General features: G+C 45.6%; 1 protein-coding gene across 2 annotated transcripts in view; it reads right to left on the bottom strand.

Annotated features, from left to right (window-relative positions):
* PAMR1 (peptidase domain containing associated with muscle regeneration 1) overlaps positions 1-18,924 on the bottom strand; it is a 107,119-nt gene that overhangs the window by 31,331 nt on the left and 56,864 nt on the right. For both annotated transcript variants that reach the window (XM_081063870.1, XM_081063869.1), the window contains exons 4-6: positions 11,631-11,745; positions 7,703-7,920; positions 5,070-5,177 (exon numbers count right to left, since the gene is read on the bottom strand). In XM_081063870.1, coding sequence (XP_080919996.1) covers positions 5,070-5,177; positions 7,703-7,920; positions 11,631-11,745 — 441 coding nt within the window. The remainder of the gene's footprint in view (positions 1-5,069; positions 5,178-7,702; positions 7,921-11,630; positions 11,746-18,924) is intronic.

Genomic DNA, 18,924 nt, shown 5'->3' with positions numbered 1-18,924 from the left:
GTCACTGAAGGTGCTGGCTTGGCCCTTTAAAGGCTGAAGGGGGTTACTCCCCTTTTTTTGCTCTCGGAGGAGGTAACTGGGAGCAGGGGAAAGTTGTTCTTTCTTGGGAAACAACTAAAAAGGGAAGCCTGAGGATATCAGCACTTAAAAACTGTACTTGGGGCTCTCACACTCTCTCATCAACTGAACTAGGGCGACCTATGCTGATTGTTTCTTATTCTTTCTCTAACACCCCCACGGAGTCTGAACGAGAATGTCCCCTCAGCCCTACAGAATTCCTCTGAAAATCATCCATTTCCAGCTTGACCCTAGTTTCTGACATGCAAGGTCTAAGGCTAATGTGGAGGATGGTATTGACCACGGTTTATTTTGTAAACTAGTAAAACTTTTCAGTGACCACTTCGGCAACTGCTCTCAAAAGTTTAAATAGTATGTGAACCCTCAACAACTTGCAATCTATCTTACAAAAATACTTCTATGTGTGAATCATGAAATATACATTAGGATAGTCATTGCAGCTCTTGTGATAGAAAAAATTCAACATGATAACAAGTCCACCTTGCAGAATTGGATGAATATATGATTGTATATACATGCATACAATGGAATATGCAGCCATCATTTCTTCAAATGAGGAGGACCAATGTGGACTGACCTGGAAAAAACATCCATGATACGGGAACTGAAAAGAACAAGTTGAAAAACTGTATGTATATTTCAATCCACTTTTTAAAAGAAATACAGTTTCTCAACTTTGGCATGACTGACCGTTCAGCTGGATAGTTCTTTATTGTGGGGGCTGCCCTGTAGGATGTTTAGCCGTTTCCCCGACACCTACCCACTACATGCCAGCAGCACCCTCCCCCTGCAATTACAACAACCAACAGTGTTCCCAGACAGTGCCAAAAGTTCCCTGGGGGTGGGAGTTGGGGACGAAATGGCCCCCAGTGAAGAACTGATAGCTTAAAAATAATGACGTATAAACAATCTCGGTTTGCACACCATAGAAAAAAGTCTGGAAGGATACTCACTAAATTGTTAACTGCTGGGAACCAGGATTGGTCAGAAAAAGACAATGCTCTCTTTTTATTTTATATTCCTCTGTACTGTTTGATTATTTTAACGAGTATATATTTCTCCTGTAATTAAGTAGAAAATCTATTTCTATTTCATTCCCACTCACAAACACCAAGAAAAAAAAGAGAATAGCTTATGTCAAGAGACAGTCAATCAGGAGGCTCTCTCTTTTCTTCTTAGGTTACTTTTTTTTTAAATTTTCAATTACAGTTGACATTCAATAGTATTTTATATTAGTTTCAGGTGTACAGTTTCAGGTTAGACATCTATCTAAGTTACGAAGTGATCCCCTTAATAAGTCTCGTACCCACCTGGCACTATACATAGTTATTCCAATAGTATTGATTATATTCCCTATGCTATACTTTGCATTACCAAGGATTCTCTTTGGAAAAGAGCAAAGGGTGGGCCTTACCTGAGAAGGGAAGTCCTTTGAGAGGACACGATAATGAGACATGATGGTATAATCAGAGCATATCAGTTGATCATATCCAGTCTCACCAAGCCCCGTGGTGAGAACCGTGTCTGAGAGACTGTGAACAAGGTGAGGAATGTGAATTCTAGCTTCTAGTTTTGAATTGTTGAATTGGATGGGGACCAGTGCATTGCACTCCATGCTTCAAACCTTTTGTCTGCTAAAAGGAACATCTACCTTCCCACAGACCTTAGGAGGACAGATCCTCAGAGCAGTGGTTATGGAGGAGATTCTCCTAAGACCAGATTTGGTACTCCATAAATAAAAGACGGAATTCTCAGTAATATTTGCCTTAATTTTTTTAAAGCTATTTTTTCAAACAAGTGCTTAGTCCAATTTGGGTATTTCAGAGTTCGGAGAATCCCAGAATGTTTTGGTTTCTTCTTAATTTTGAAAGTATATCCCTCAGGAAGATTTTTATAGTTCATTGATACACTCATGAGGAAAACAATAAAGCTTTTTTTTCCTTCTTTTTTGTTTTTATAGATGATAAAGCTGCTTTGGAAAATGATTGAGGTTTGTTGAGAAATTACAAGGTAATTTCTTGTAATTACCTGGTAATTACCAAAAAAGCCACAGCTAATTTTTGTGATGTTTTCCCTACTGAGTTGAAACTCACACCAAATTTCCTAGAAGGAAAACAAACCTAAATCTTATAGAAAATAATCAAATATTTGGACCCTACATTGATGCCAGCAAATGACATATCAGATATCTACTAGCAGTATCTTCACCCAGTTACAACTACAGGGGACTAAGGGAATTACGGGTTTTGAACATTTTGAAAAGTGGCTAGGAAGAATTCTCGTGTCCATCTATGCTGGTGTGTTTGAGACTAAAAGTGACGTGAGACAGTTGGAGAATCAACTTATGAATCAGTTCATAATGACATATTTTACATTCTTTTTCATGATATTTGTTTTGTTTTTCTGGAAAGAATAACAATGCTGAGAAGTCAATTTGGGGCTGATAAGCTACTCATAAATGTTTTAGTCACAACTTTTGGACTAATTTCTTTTACCTCCCTGATTTGACCCAGCTTCTTCAAGGCATTTTAGCTTATTTCATGATGTTTTCCCTCTACCCAACTTTACCTTCTGTTTGTCAAAGCCCTAATATTGTGCAGTTACTTCATCAAGAAATTAAGCCTCCTCTTGTTTTGTTTCCACCTCTGATTCTAAAGAGTAAAGCTCAGGATTTGCCATTGTCAAGACTCCAGAATCACTCTATAAACACATTTTTGAAACAAAGAGTAAGCGAACTTTCTCTTCTCTGCCCAGCACACAACACAGCAGGCTCAAACGAGGCAGGGACCACAACATAAAGCATCATTTTCTAAGCATCTGGCATGATTTGCACTCAGGTCAGTAGTGACAAACCAAAGCAAAGGCTGCTTTTAGCAGAACACAAAGGCACACGCAAGGACACACTATTGAATTCATGGCTTCCATCAGGATCACTTGCAAGGAAATTCATGAAATTACTTGAAAACTGTATGAACTTGATAAAATGCTGTCAGCCCATGCCCCTTACAGGATGGCCCCAAAGTACCTGTGCACGCTCATCAGAAGTGATTGCAGCAGACACCGTTGGTGCTATGCCCTCGGATGCCTGTTCGTCCTTTCTGTGGGCCCTTTTCCTCCCCCTGCCCAAGTTCTATTGTTTCCCTCTCAGTGGCCTGCACCTACCACCTCTTCTGCTGCTCCAGGGCCACTGGAAGCACTGGGCCCTCATGCATAGAAAGTAACACGTCCTCCTATTCACCCAGGGCAACCCTTAGTCAATCACTCATGGCAGTGGGGGCATGAAAGACCAGTTCCCTTGCTTTAAAGCCAGACACTCTCTGAGATATGATTCACATTCCATGTCTCAATGCTGGTTAACACTGAGGCTGGGGTTTTGCCTGAAATCTCGCCTTGGCTTCCTTCTCGTCCCAGCCCAGCTTCCTCATTCCCTTACCAGCTTCTCCTGGAAGCATGTGCTTCATACGTCACCTGCACACACTTTCGCATCTCAGGGTCCGCTTTGGGGAACCCTGCCAAGGCCATTCTCTGCCTTCCTTTGCTTTCCCCCCAAATTTTGATTCTTGTTCTTCTGTACATCTCATTGCATGCTGATAGTTACAGTCTGCTGCACCTGCCTTAGGTCTTACACTTCTGTTAGGACACATGCCATACAAAGGCTCATGGTTACCAGAGACCCTGGATAGATGATTTCTGGCCACAGTGTTTAAGTTTCTGTCTCCCAAAGGCACAGTTGTGGGCACCACACACTTGAGCTGGACAGTCTGGCACCACCACATGCCATGGTCAGCATATACTCTTCCCAAGGGCAGATACCCTGTCAGATATATGCTTACACTCAGCAAGTGTCTCTCCTTCTATGGTCAAAGATTCTATCTATTATCACAAGCATCCCATCTGCCCGCTCAAGAACGTGAATTAGAAACTCCGGCTTGCTTTGGAGTGAGTCATTTCTTTGAGTTAGTTTCCTCTTATTTCTGCTGTCTGGTTGACCCCAGGCGACTAAGAGCTACCGGCGTTCTGTGTTTGACTTCTGTCTGCAAAAACTGGAGAACTTGGGTGATTCAGTGGGACAGCCAGGATATGGCTTAGGCAGGACACGGTGGGGGAGTTGGGTGATGACAGCCGAAGGAGACTGTCCTAGAGACTGACGGCTATGGAACTCCATAGTTGGAGGATTTCTTTCCTCTCTGACTCCTTCATTCTGCACCACCTTCCACGGCCCCATCTCATTCCAGGCCTGCTCCAGCACCGCTAGAGAAGCATGGAGCTTGGCCCACTAATTCAGGATAAGCTCCTTCAGAGGAAAATAAGATACGCTTTTTTCTCCCTTCCCATCGAACCCAGTACACAGAGGTCCCTCAATAAATGTTGGTTGGTTTCTCAGTGACTCACTTCACCTGGTCCTATATTCACAGGATGATCATGAAATTTGTCATCCAATTCAGGACACTTTTGAGGATGAAAGAGTGTGCTATCAATCAATACGCCCAGACAAAATGCCTAACTTGGGAACGTGCCTGGGACCCGGGGATCATGGTCACGGTACATAAGTACCATCCTCGATGCAGAGCCTCAGACTGCACACCACCATCCTGCAGTCAACAAACGCTGCCGAGGAGCGTAACTCCAAATCAGGTCTTGGGACGGACAGGGGTTCAGACTCTGAGCCACAGGAGTTTATGACGGTGGCCTTTTACTGTTAGCCTTTCTCAATGTTTTGGAACTCTGAATTATTCGGGCCATGTCTTTTTCAGAGATGTCTATGGCAGGTGAAGGCTGGGAATGCAATGGGCAAACCTGGGTAGCACCAGACGTCCTGACTCAGAGGCGGCCCTGCCTTCCTGAGGTCCACCCAATGGGAGTATCCATGTATGTCCCATCTTGGACACACCATCCCAGACACCAAGAAATGACATCCCCAGTAAGCTCCCAAAGCCCTCTCCACACCAGCCCCAGGTGACACCTTCACTCCCCTCCCGAGGCATACTCACGGTTTTCACAGCGCTGCCCGGTGTAGCCTGCCAGGCAGGCACACTTGTAAGACCCGGTTTGGTCAAGGAGACAAGTGCCATCATGGAAACAAGGGGACGAGGAACATGCTATAAGACAAAAGGCAATTTCTCTCAGTACCACTGTGTGGTGGGTCCATTGGTTTAAGTCTAGTGTCTTACCCAGAACCTTTCCCTTGTATATTAGTCTGCCTGCGATTTTGTTTACTCCTTTTATTGAGTTCACGCTACCATTGTTTGAGAGTACCTAAAACAGGTGCTCATTAACTGTCAAATGCTGCTGATGTTACTTGATATTTTCAAAGGCCCCAGAAGTACGAGCCTAACACCTACAGTCGGAACAGGCTGAGACCCACACAAACAGGCACACCCCATGACTAACGCAGAAGCACGCTTTCACCCGCCCATAGGGACGCCAGGGGAGAGAAGCAGCCTTGGGTGGCTTTAGATTGTCTTTTTCAAGGAAGCTCGGCATCCTGGGTTCTGGTGGAAAGGAAGTGGAAGATGACACTGTTGAAAATGTACCTCAAACATTTCCGAACACCCATACTGCGTAGAGTATGCCCTTGAGATGTGGAGAGTTCTGCGCCCAAATGTGGTGGGGAAACCCTACTGGTGTTAACTGATAACTAACCAGATTTCTCTTCTGCGGCACTTCTCAGAATGTTCCAGGCTCTAATGTGCATTCTGAATTGCTAAGAAGGCACAGAATATTCTACCTTTCCCAAGCAGATTTAACCTCAAAAGCTGCATTTTACTGAGTGTCTTGGGGAGCATTTTTCTACAGAAAACACTTTTGGAAGCAGTGATCTGCTTCCAAAATCCTACGTTCATTCACCCCGGAGTAGAAATATATCGCTCAACCCACTTGGACAAGCCTATATTGAGTCCTTGCTCTGTGTAAGGCACTGGAAAAACACAAGATGAATAGAGGGCTGACTCACCAGATCACAGCTTTTTGAAGAAAAGTATACAATGACTATAACCTGAAGCATAATTCAGTTAGTGTCGGGAAAGAGAAAAAAGTGTTACAAGACGGCCAAAAAAGGGCAAAGCCACAGGCCGTTGGAACAAGAGAAAGGGTTTGGCAGAGGAGGAGAAATCTGATAGGCCCTGGAGTTTGGGATTTGATGGGGGAAGAGGGGCACTTTAGCCTCAGGGAATGACTTGAGTACAGTGGACAGTCCGATGTTTGAGGAACAGAAATGCTACCGTCTACTTGACAATGCAGACCAGTGTTTCCCAGTGTTCTCCAGGGGAGAGTGCGGTACCCACTTTAGAGGTGGAAGAGACCCTCCTACCTTCCCCTCAGTCACAGGGTCACAAGCTGGTGAGCCACTGCTGCTCAACTGGCTTCCAACTGGCTTCCCTGACAGCCAGCTCTTACGGACTGCCATCAATACACACAGATGTATCTCAAGGGTGACCTGCTAGTCTCAGCTGACAGAGTATCAGCAAGGGGTGAGGATTCAGCCTCAGGCCGACCACCCCACAGCAGCAAAGTATCTAGAACTGGCAAGCCAGGCCCAGGCCCAGGCCCAGCACAGCTCCCCAGGGGCCGTCCTCAAAGGAGGCTGGCACACAGATGATAAGGAGTAACTGCTGAGAGCTCACTGGGAACTTTCTAAGGGAGGGGCAGGTTGGGGGAGGGGGTTCTCTGCTGGTCTCGCTGAAAGGACAGGGCTGAAGGAAGACTGACACCGCTGCCACCCACCTCCCTCCCAGAGGCATTTTTTGTATCATACCCTGCATCAGGAAGCCTTAATGATCAATGTGCCATTTCAATTTTTTTAGTTCAGTATTTAAATAAATGGAACTTTAAACCTGAGCTTTTTTTTTGCAAAACCTGATGCAATCCAATCCCAGACCAATGAGAGCTCGGTGATTCCTTAGGACGGAGCACTTGCTCCGTTTGGTCAAATCCTACTTCCTAACGTGAAGAGAACAAGGGCGAAAGTCAGGCTTAGAGTTTCTCCTGAAGTAAGTGGCATTACCTTCGTAGTTTAAAACTTTGATTACCTATTTTACCTATAATCTGGATGCCTGCCTCCTTGCGATGACCAAGGGAGGCTGAAGGCATGCCTGGCGTAGGGTAGTTATTGGGTGCTTCCTACGTCCCAGACACTGGGTGCAGCTCTTCATCTCCCTGCTTCCCAGAGCTCCCTAATGGAGCAGAATCTATAGTTATTCCTTTTCTCACTGATTAGGCCCAGAGATGTGGAAGAATTTACTCCGGATTACACAGCTTAATCAGCCAGAGATACAAAGCTAATCCTAACCATGAGAGGCCCCCTATGGTGATCTCTGGAGTCAAACTGCTTGTGTATCATAAATTTCTGGTTCCACTCCCACAGCTGTGTGACCTTGGACAAATGACTCAGCCTCTCTGTGCTCCAGCATTTGTACATGGGAGATAAGAATTCCTAGTTCTGGTTCTGGTGAGCGTTTCTGAAATACACCTTGCCATTTCTCTCCTTCTCAATGTTCAAGTTCTTCTGAGAACCCAGCACACTGGGCTTTCATAAGGCTGAGCAGAGACAGGGGTGACACACAGGAAGGAGATGTTTGTCTGGAGTGCAGCCACAAAACGCTACATTTGTCTCTGGGGCCATTACCTGTGATCTCCTCAAAAATGGCATGGAAGCCATCAAAATTCTTGGAGCCATCAGAATGGAAGAGGATGTGGAGCGAGGAGCCCGTGCTGCGGATGGGAGCGGGCCGCTCGTTGCCACAGAAACGCTTGATGATTTGGCCATCGCTGCCCTCTCCATCACGGACTTCAACATAGTCATACTGGCACATGTAGTCAAACTCCAGGCTCAACATGACAAACCTGTGGGTGGAGAGGGTGACAGCAGGAAATAGGTGGACCTGGGATAGTCCTGAGACCCCTGGGCAAATTCAAGGCCAGATGCTGAACAGGTCTCTGGAAGAGTGGTGCCATTGGACTGATCTGATAGGACAATGGTCCTGGAGGACTTGAGGTCAGATGAATTTTTTTTAGTGGAGAGGGGTGTGTACATATAGTGTGTGTGTGTGTGTGTGTGTGTCCGTGTGTGTGTACATGCATGTGTGCATGCACGCGTGCAGTGTGTGTCCAGGGAAAGGGGTGCCATACTCCATTCAGAGAATCTCTACACGTGCTGGCTCCTCTTCCAGAGGCACTTTCCCTCCCACTCTGCATGGTTGGTTACTTCCTATCCTCAGGCCTCAGCTTGAATATTCCCTCCTCAAAGAGGCTTCCCTGACAACTCTATCTAAAGGAGAGCCCTGGTTTTCTTCCTAATGGGTATGCACACTTTTATTTCTCATTTTTATCTCTGTGGCATATGTGTATGTGAGCACATCCCTGTCTCCTCCATGAGACTGCAAATTCCTTGAGGGGAGAGGGAATATCTGTCTTATTCCACTGTGCCTAATACAGGGCCTGGCATACAGAGATGCAAAGTACATGTTGTTGAGTACATGACTGAACAGATACGATATTGTAATTTTGCAGTTGGAGAATAGAAAAAGCATATGCTGTCTCGCAAAACTTAGTAAAGGTAAAAAGCTCTGCACACTCTTCTGTTTGATGGAAAGATCAGAAGGTAATTACCTTCTTGGTAATAATAATTCCTGCCCTACAGAGTAGAAAGAGCAGCACCATATCAGAATTCCAGAATTGGCAGAGAGCTGATACATCTGTGATTACTCGAAAGGGGTCTTGGGTTTGGAAATACTGGGATACATGACATCAAAAAAGCAGAAATGATCCAAAGCGCCCAATTCCAAGAAACAAGAAAGGAGGTAGCCACGTGCTGGGACCAGAGAGGAACAGCTATTTTTCAGAAGATTCCAAAGGGAATGCCTGTATATCAAGTTCACAAAATGTATATTTGTATCGTCTCCCTCACATCCTGGAGAAGTTGGAATAGACAGAAAAGCTCAGAACTACCCCCTGAAAAGTTGGGTCTAGGGCTATTTCTACCACCTTAGGTAAAAAGTTCAAGCGCCAGTATTAGAGAACACTGGAACAAAGTAACAATCAATGTATTCTAAATGCTTTTAAACACAGTGTCACCAGTGTCTATTTTACAAAAATATCTTTTGATCAAAAAATCTTTTGTAGAGGGCTGTAAGTCCTATTAATCATACTTTGACTAACATCTAAGGACCTGAGGTCTTGTCAAGATGCCATCACTAACTTACGGCGAGCCTTGAGCTATCAGCTCCTTCTCTGGGCTTTGGTATGTTCGTCTGTAAAGGGGAGGAAGGGGAACGAGGCCACCACCCCATAGAGACCCCAGCTTTTCCTGAATTTTAATATTAAGCTATTGCAACTTAATTCAACCTGTTTGTGGCAGGCCTGCTCGGTGTCAGGCGCTGTTCTTGGTGCTGAAAGCACAATGGTGACCCACCTAGAGCCAGTGCCTGCCCTCATGGAGATCAGCTCTGATCTGGGGGACAGACCATACGCAAGGAAACCAGACAACAAAGTAATCTCAGAAAGTGTTAAGTGTTGTGAAGAAAATAAGAGCGTAAGGAATGACTGGGGAGGGTAAGCTTTTTACACAATGTGGTCCAGGAAGCCCTCTCTGTGGACATGATATGCGGGCAGACGCTTAAATGATGGAATTGAGGTAGCCGAGCGAAGGTCACAGGGAGGCGTGGTGCAAGCAGGGGACTCTGAAAGTGCAAAGACCCTGAGGCAGCAAGGAGCTCGGCATGTGAGAAGAACTGAAAGAAGGCCAAGGATGCCGCAAGGTGGTGAGGGGAGGAGAGGCTTCAACAGCAGAAGAACGACTTGATTTAGGATTGTAAAAGATCACTCCAGTCACCCTGAGGAGAGCAGATTACAGAGCTGGCAAGAGTGGAGGCAAGGAAGCCAGTTAGGAGACCACGAGAGAATCCAGGTAAGAGATGGTGGCGTCTTAAGGTAAAATGGTGGCAGTAGAGACAGATGTGGATTGACTGGAGGTATTTTACAGAATTCGATGTCGTGGTAGCCTGGCTGTGGTAGGTGATGGACAAGGGGCAACAGGAATGACAGCTCAGCTTTTGGACTGGACATTGTACATGCTTCAGGGCGCATCCGTCATTCTCATTCTCCCTGGCTAGCAGGTCCAGGTGTGACTAGAGGGAAACAAATCTATTTCCAAGCCTCCCTAGGACCCCCTCCTAGGCAGGTGATATGCTTCTCAATCCCTCTGCCATTCTGGATTTTTGTTTTTGACGGGGGAGGGGGGATTTACGTTACATCCTGGATCTTGGAGAAGCTCTTCAGAGACCCAAGGGGACCATTTGGCCTGGTCCCTGAGTTGCTGAAATACTAACATGTGCCAACACCTTCCCTTGTCACCCCTGGCAGACCTAGCCTGGAACCACTAAACAGAACAGCATGGCCCCTCACTTGTGCCTTGAGCTATCCTTCCTCTGGGAAAGTCCAACGAACCAGCCTCACTCCCAACCCCAGGTCCTCAGGAAGTGGGAACAACAGCTCCCAAGGGCCAGTTTTGATGAGGAGGATTGAGAAGGGGACCTGCTTTGCTGGATCTTTCCAATGCAGGGTACAGTACTGTCCCTCCTGGAGGGCAGAGCCATTCACGGTACCAGCCAGCAAGTGGCAACCTCCGTGTCTACTGCTCCATGCATAAAATACTTATTGAAAGCTTGTGTCCGAGAAGGTTAGAGATTTCCATCACTACCAACCTCCCCACTGGTTAGAAAATGGAAGAGCTAAGTGGGCAATGCCCCTAGAAACCCCAGGGGTGGGGAGTGAGTCACTCTGCCTCCCTAGAAAGTAAAAGGCGAGGAGTTTTCCAGCAGAGAGAAGATACGCTAACGGAGGAAGCAATTCTTACATTTATTTATGCGACAAGTACCCATCAAGCACCTGTGGTGTGTGTGTGCCATGTACTGTTCCAGGCACTAGGACACAGCAGTTAAAGTTCTCACAAAACAGGACTCTCTTGTATTATTTTATCTATGGTTACAATACAACCAGGTCTATACTTTGGAGGCTGGCATGAATGAAACATTTGTGAGGGTCCCAAAGGTCCACAGAAGAAACAACCTGTCTTCCACACAAGTGAGAGAATTGGTTCATTTATTGCATGAGCGGTGGTTGTTTTCTGAGAATAGCAGTGAAAGGAGCTGTGAGAAGTACAAACCCCAGTGCTGAGTGTAAACTCTATGAATGGTCGACCTGCCCCTTTTATTTCTTCACTTCCCTCCCACAGAACCCAGCCCAGTACCGGTGAATAGAAAGACTTAAAAGATTTGGGGATGGGGGGATTGCTCTCCGTATGTTGGGTCAAAACCATCGGAGCCCCACTGTTCTAGGGCAGTATATGACGAGCATTTCACTCACTCTGGTTTTGACCAGGCCTTATTCCACTTGGAATCACTGAGTGGTAAAGAAAAAAGGCTCCAATATGCATTTTCTGCTCTTAAGGACCAAGTACTGATGGTTAGTGCTGAGTCACCAGGATCCAGGGCCCTCGGTCCCGCTACTGTTTTCTTCTAACCTCAGACTCCCTAAGTCTGACCCCAGCCCCTTACCTTAGCTGGATGATAAACCCAGGTTTGGCGTGAATGGTCCATTCGCAGTGAGCATTTAGGGGATAACTCTCCAACAAAATCTGTCCCTTCGAGGCTCGCAGAACCTGGCCACATCCTGAGAAGAGAAGATTGGGGCATGAAAACTGGAGTTAACAGGAAAGAGATGGTAGAAAGTCTCCAACAGCCTTTGAGCTCATCCCACACCCTTGCGAACAGAATGGAGAAGGAAATTTCTCAAGCAGCTGGCAACGTGCTAGGCAGTTGGCACAGGTTAATTCCTTTACTCCACCCCATAGCTTGAGAAGGGAAGTGGTATCATTCCAGTTTTCCAGCTGGGAAAATGGAGAACCAGAGAGTTCAATAAATAGCTGCCCTAGCGACTAAGTGACAGAGCAGAGGTTCCAACCTAACTGTGTCTGAAAGTCAAGTTCAAGCCACTCTATCCTCTTGCCTCTCCAGGAGGAACTGCCACGTGACAGACAGTCTGCTGCCTCCACCTTAAAAGGCTCAGCAAGCAGACCTTCCCCAGCGCTCTATACAGGACATTGTGGCCTTTGTGTAGAGTCTACTTCTTGGGGCTGTGTTCCCTGTACATTCTCTACCCTACAAATATAACCCCAAAGCAATATTTCCCTGAACCCCCCTCCATCCAGTTGGAAAATGTACATGTTTGTTCTATGAGCAATTACGTAATTGCCTCTCTAATGCATGATAGTGGAAGGGAAACATGGTCTCCAACCAGTTGGACTGGATTAGTGGGTTTCAATATTTTTCCAACTTCCCACCCTTTTTTCTCAAACAAACTCTTATGAAGACCAATTAAAACATGAGTCCACGAGGGGTTCTTGGTTGAAGCAGAAGCAGGGTCCCAAAGCCCTCCATCTTCACCATCACCTTGCTCCCCTGAGTTACTTACAAGGAATCCCTAAGATTTGAGGGATTGAGTCATCAATCCCTGGACTGAGTCGTCATTAAATGATATATTAAATATGATACAATTTATATTAAAGTACAGGTATGTAAGATGCACCCTAGTTTTACAAAAGAGTTTGAGGGAAATGTCTTGAATTGGTTTTATAGAAAAAAAATTTACCTGGGCCATGTAAATACATGATTTTGGGCAATCTCTGAACCATGGGCCTAAACCAGCCCACTGCCTGTTTTTACAGATAAAGTTTTATTGGAACAGAGCCATGCCCTTCTTTTAAGCATTGCCTGTGGTTGCTTTCAAGCTAATAACAGCAGAGTTGAGTAGTAGCAAGAAGAGGCAGTATGACCCATAAAAATGAAAAAATTACTACCTGCCTCTTTTCAGAAAAATTTTATTTCTTACCCTGTTTTAGACAGAAATCCAGTTTGACATCATAAACTCTGGATATGCAGTTATATTCAATAGCACTGCCCCTCCCACCCACCCCAAAGAAAAGTATAAATTCCCATTGCTGAAAAGAAAAATATTTATATCAGTGGATACTGCTCCATGGCAAGATGATGAGGGTAACATTTCTACAGTATTAGGAAAAGAGCTCAAACTCTGCTTTTGATAACCTGTGAGGTCCGAAGCTTGTTACTGTCGTGAAAACTACTTCTATGTTGCACAAGTCATTTCTTCACCAGGATGTTTATTGCTGTTGCCCTTCTCTGCCAATGACAATCACTGTCCACCCTTTTCTATTTGGGGCTCTTGTCTGGGACCATCCTCCATCATCCCTCTCTCTCTGCAATCCCAGCCTCTTCAACTGGTCTCCTAGCATCCATCCTTGTGCCGCAATAGACAATTCTGCACACAGCAGCCAAAGCCAACTTTTACAGAAATCAATGAGATCACATTGTTCTTGATTCCACCCTCCAAAGGCTTTCCATTGTGCAAACACCGTCCTACAGTGCTCACTGCCCTGCCTCACTGACTGTCCAGACCTACCCTCCGCCTGTCTCCACTGCCACTCATCTACTTGCTTCTGCTGCTCCAGCCACCCTGGCCTCCTTCCTGTTCCCAACGCCGGGCCTCGCACTTGCTGTCCCCAGAACCTAGAAGGTGGGTCTCCTTCCACATCGCCTTCCTTTGGAGATTAAGCTCACCTATCACTCCTTCAAAGAGGCCTTCCTTGACCACGAGCTAAAACAGACCTTCACGTTTCTATGGTCACGGTCATTACTTCATTTTGTTTTCTTCGTAACACATATCACTATGTCAAACCATCTAGCTTATTTGGTTATTCCCTTTGGTAGAGCTGGGACTTTTCCTAGCTTGTACACCTAGAATGGAACCTGGCATGTCACAGGTGCTCAGTAACCAGGTGTTGAATGAACGAATGATGATATTATTTACAGACCAGGCATTGGCTAAATGATTAATAAACATTCTCTCATTTAATCCCCACCAGACACCTAGGAGAACAACTTTTTATCTCTCCATTTCCTGAATGCAGAACACCAAAGATGGGAGAAGTTAGAAGACTTGAAGTCAGAGGGCCATAAATCATGGTTTCAGCTGAAAAGCCTTGGTGACGAATGGACATTTAGCTTTACCTGCACTGGCTGTGTGGCCTTGGACAAGTTACTTCCTTTCTCAGAACCTTAGTAAATCTGAGTCCAACAGGAGTAAAACTGGCACCTACTTCAAATGGTTTTGTGAGACTTGAATCCGATTACTCACGGAAACAGCTCAGCAGAAAAATCAATAAATGTTAGCGGTGGCAGGGCAGGGACTTGACCTTGGAACTGTCTAGTGCCGGTGCTGGGTCTTGGCTGGTACACTAAACGGTCCGAATGGCTTCCTGACACAGTCCTTTCCCACCTCACTTTGAAGCAGCAGGATTTTTCCACAAGCACCCCTTATCCCCAAAAAAAGACACTGAATCTTTGCCATTCTCCCTACTTTTTGGAGTGCAAGTTCCTTCTTCCGGCACACCTCACACTCCTCACCGCCCCCATCCGCCCATCTGCTGCCTGGCTACGGAAATGATACATTGGGTGTGAGAGACAAAAAAAGAAATCTTCCTGCACAGCCTGCACCCCTCAGGGACTGAAAGCTTCCCAGCCTGCAAGGTGTTAAATCTCAGCTTCCCCAGAAAACCTCCTGCGGGGACCCCAAGTTAGAACCAGCAGCAAATGCTGCTAGCCTGCTTCCACTTTCTTTCCTGCATACGGAAGCTGGAATCAGACAGCCTTGTGACTGGACCCTCTCTCATGTGTATGGGGAGCCAGTGCCCATCCCCAGTCAGGTCTCCTTGGCAAGACCCTCCAGGCGTCAGCCAGCCTCAGGATCTCATGCCATCTCTGGGGGGCACAGAGCCCCCACCCCCATTCAGGCGCCAGCCCCTGGCCATGGGAGATGCTACACCACTTGTTCTTGCAGACCCAGGAGCTGTCCTTCAGAAGTAGCCAGGATTCCAAAACATGTGCGACATCTCGGTTCTTCAAGATGTTTTCTTTCTCACTCTGGAAGGGAAAACAGAGTTGGCCCCAAGATGGGGGACAAGTTCCAACCAACCAGAGACAAAGAGGTCACTTCTCAGAAATGTGCTTGGGGGAAGGGTATTAGGCACAGCAGAGGAGGAAGGAGCCCCACTCCCTTCCCCCATCAAGGGACCTCCTTCAGCTCCGTTTCCACTCATTCTCTCCTGCAGGCGTTGGCGGGTGTGAGTGCAGGGCGGACTAACTGCACCTTCTGTCTAGGGCAGAACAGTGAACACAGCTGAGTGTCCCCGCCAAGGAAGTACTGCTGGCCAACCAAGCAGGTGGTCCTGAATCTGAAAGCCCGGGGCAGGCAACGGGCAGGCGGAAGACGTGCTCAGATTCCCTCACAATGCCTTGCTGCAGGGAAAGTGTGTGTGTGTGTGTGTGCGTGTGTGTGTGTAAGAGTGTGTGTGTGTGTGTGTGTGTGTGTGTGTGGTGTGTGTGGTGTGGTATGTGTGGAGGAGAATTTGCTAGCAAAGCCAGACTGTCCCCTGGGTTCTTAAATGTTGGACTCATCTCCAACTCACCCACGCTCCCCCATTGCTATAAGCCCAAACGAGCAAAATAGCTGAGTAGACCCTGCTTCCACAGAGCTGAAAGGAAATCTTACTAACTTCTAAACTAGTAAGAGCTGGACGGTTCCCAACAAAATTGAACACCCCCAGCATGGAGACAAAAGTCTTATCTCCAACAAGAGTGGGAGGGTGGGGGGACAGGAGAGAGACACAACATCCTTCTGAGAAGGGGTTGGGTTTTCTTGTTTTCCTCTGTAATCTTTCCTCTCAGGAAAAAAGAAATGTACTACAGAAAGCATCCAGACATAGAGAAGCATTAGCATTTTCTTTCCTCCTTCAAAGCTGCCTCAGGAGGCAGGACTCACAGTGGGTTAGGGGCAGCCCGCGAAGCCAGATTGGGTCAGCATCTCAGAGCCTTCTACGAGCCCTGTGAGCCCAGACAAGCTCTCCGGGTAGTCTAAGCTGAGGCTTCTTCATTTGGAAATGAGAACAAAATAGCACTTATTTGTTGTTATTTTCTTATTTGTGTTAAGGCTTAAAAGAGGTAGATGCTATATCTAAAGTGCTTAGCAGCGTGCCTGGAACATAAAAATGCTCAAGAACTGGCAACTCATGTTATTTCTCTTGAGGCTTGTCTGGATCTGAGACAGCGTTTGAGCACAAGAATCACAGGAGACAGCCCGAGTTCTGACCACTGCTCCAGGGCTCCTAAGCGCCCCATAACATCCATCATTGCCCAGAGCCCTAAACCCATTATTCCCAGGAGCCCAGACAGTGACGGCAGAACAAAAGCCTGGGTGATGACTTGGGAATGACCCGTGTACTAAGCCTGGAGCTGGAAGAAAGCTCAAACCTCCCATGAGGTTTGGTTCATCCTAACAGGACCTGCTAGGCCCTCAGGCACTCAGATGGAGGACCTCAAGTGCCTCTCACATCGAGAGGTGACTTCGTATGGAGGATGGGAGACTGGGCTCTGGGGCCCAGCCTCTGAATTCGCATCTTGGCTCTGCCACTTATAAGCTGCTTGACAGTCGAAAAGTGACTTAACCCCTCTGTGCCTCAGTGTCCTCACCTGTAAAATGGCTGCAAGGAGGATGAATGAGTTAGTGCATGAAGGTACTGAGAACAATGCCCGGCTCATAACGAGTGCTAAATGATGGCATTTGTCAGGGGCTCGGGTCTTCATCAGCAACAATAAGATGTCCACATAGCTCACTCTGTGAGTTGGCTTATAATCCCAATCCATTTGATACTTTATAATGATTGCTTATTTAATCTGTGGCCTCCCCATGACGCAGTTCTGTGAGAGCAGGAAAGTTGTCTGTCTTGCTCACACATTTATAGGCATTAAGCACTCAATTAATTGTTAACTGAATGAATACCTAACCGAATGAATCAAACATCTCCCTGCCCAATCAAACCATTTTTAAGGCCTCCTCTATATACCAAATGGTCTGTCCACATTTGAAACAGTTGTCCAGCAAGAATAGCACCCACTACTTTGTTACAGAAAGACAGGGTCTGGAGGGGGTAGCACAAATAACTTAGCTTGCTGGATGCTTTTGGTCTTTTTTCTCTGTGCTTCTGATTTCTATTATTAAATCTGTGTTTAAGTTCCCTGATCCTTCCTTCTGCCGTGACCAATGGTCTGTTAATCCCCTCCAATGCATTTAAAAAATTTTTTCAGATAGTGTCTTTCAGTTCTGGGATTTCTGTTTGGGTTTTTATTTATTTTTTAATGCTTTTCAAATCTATCCTGAAATTTCTCATCTCTTCTTCCATTATACGAGGTCTGACAATTAATTTTGTGAACTTGTTGCAATGAGGTAGCTAACCTTTTATATATATATATATATATATATATATATATATATATATATATATACCAGAGGGATTATTCATTATGAATTTGAACCAACAGGACAAACAGTTAACCAAGTTTACTATTTGGAAGTGCTGAAAAGGCTGCGTGAAACAGTTAGATGACCTGAACTTTTTGCCAACAATTCATGGCTCTTGCATCACGACAATGCACCAGCTCACACGGCACCGTCTGTGAGGGAGGTTTTAGCCAGTAAACAAATAACTGTATTGGAACACCCTCCCTACTCACTCACCTGATCTGGCCCCCAATGACTTCTTTCTTTCCCTGAAGATAAAGGAAATATTCAAAGGAAGACATTTTGATGACATTCAGAACATCAAGGGTAATGTGATGACAGCTCTGATGGCCATTCCAGAAAAAGAGTTCCAAAATTTCTTTGAAAGGTGGCCTAGGCGCTGGCATCAGTGCATAACTTCCCAAAGGGAGTACTTCAAAGATGACCATAGTGATATTCGGCAATGAGGTATGCAGCACTTTTTCTAGGATTAGTTCGCGAACTTAATTATCTGACCTGTATTCACCTGTTCCTATAGATTTTTTAATATATTTATTTTAAAGTTATTTAAAAGTCCTTGTCTGAAAATTCCAATATCTGATCATGCAAGGTCTGTTTCTCTTGACTTGTTTTTCTGACTGTAGGTCCTATTCTCTTACTTCTTTACAACTGGGAAATATATTGTTTTCTTTTGATTGGTAATATCCTTTCCTCTATTAGGCAGGTGGGATGAGGTTTAATCTGATTGGATTAGGTTTATCCCATCAGAAATTAAGCTGGTTTACGGCAGGACCGAGGCTATAATCCTAGAAGGTTCTTCAAATTCAAGGATGAGGAACCTAACACAATCTATCTTTGATTTTCAACACTTCCCTGCTGCCCCAATTGCTGCACCTCCATAACTGCAAGAATGGAAAACTGTGAGCCAACGAGACTGCAAGACTTTGAAATTACAAGTTTCTGAAACTGCAAAACTACAATATCCAAAGATCTTCTGCTTTCCAAATTTTGCCCCAGCCTCTGCTTGCTCAGCAAAATTTCATTTAAAAGACTTGGTGAAAAGGATTGCCTTTGCTTTGGGGTCTCCTTTAGATGTAAGTTCAGCAGGCCAACCCCCACGTTCCTCACAATTCGGCTGGCTTCCCTTCTTTCTCTGGCAGGCTCACCCTTTCACCTGCCCTGCCCCCAACTTCAGCAGTAGCTCGATATGAAACCTTCTGGAACAGTTGCTCACACAAAGAGAACTCCTTCCTCTGGAGTTTAGATTGTTTTTTTTCAGATTTTGTAGTCACAGATACTTTATGGCTTTAAAGAAAATTGTAAATTTTCTTTGATTCATCAACTGATTTGTTGCTATTTGAGCAGGAAGGGGGGTCTTTTTCATGTCCTTCTACACCCTAACCAGAAGCTAAGCAATGACTGATGAACTCTTTGACAACA

The sequence above is a fragment of the Rhinolophus hipposideros genome (genome assembly GCF_964194185.1).
Source record: "Rhinolophus hipposideros genome assembly, chromosome: 10".
NCBI lineage: Eukaryota > Metazoa > Chordata > Mammalia > Chiroptera > Rhinolophidae > Rhinolophus > Rhinolophus hipposideros.
The sequence above is the reverse complement of the archived record's forward strand: the minus strand, read 5'-3'. Positions and strand labels throughout refer to the sequence as shown.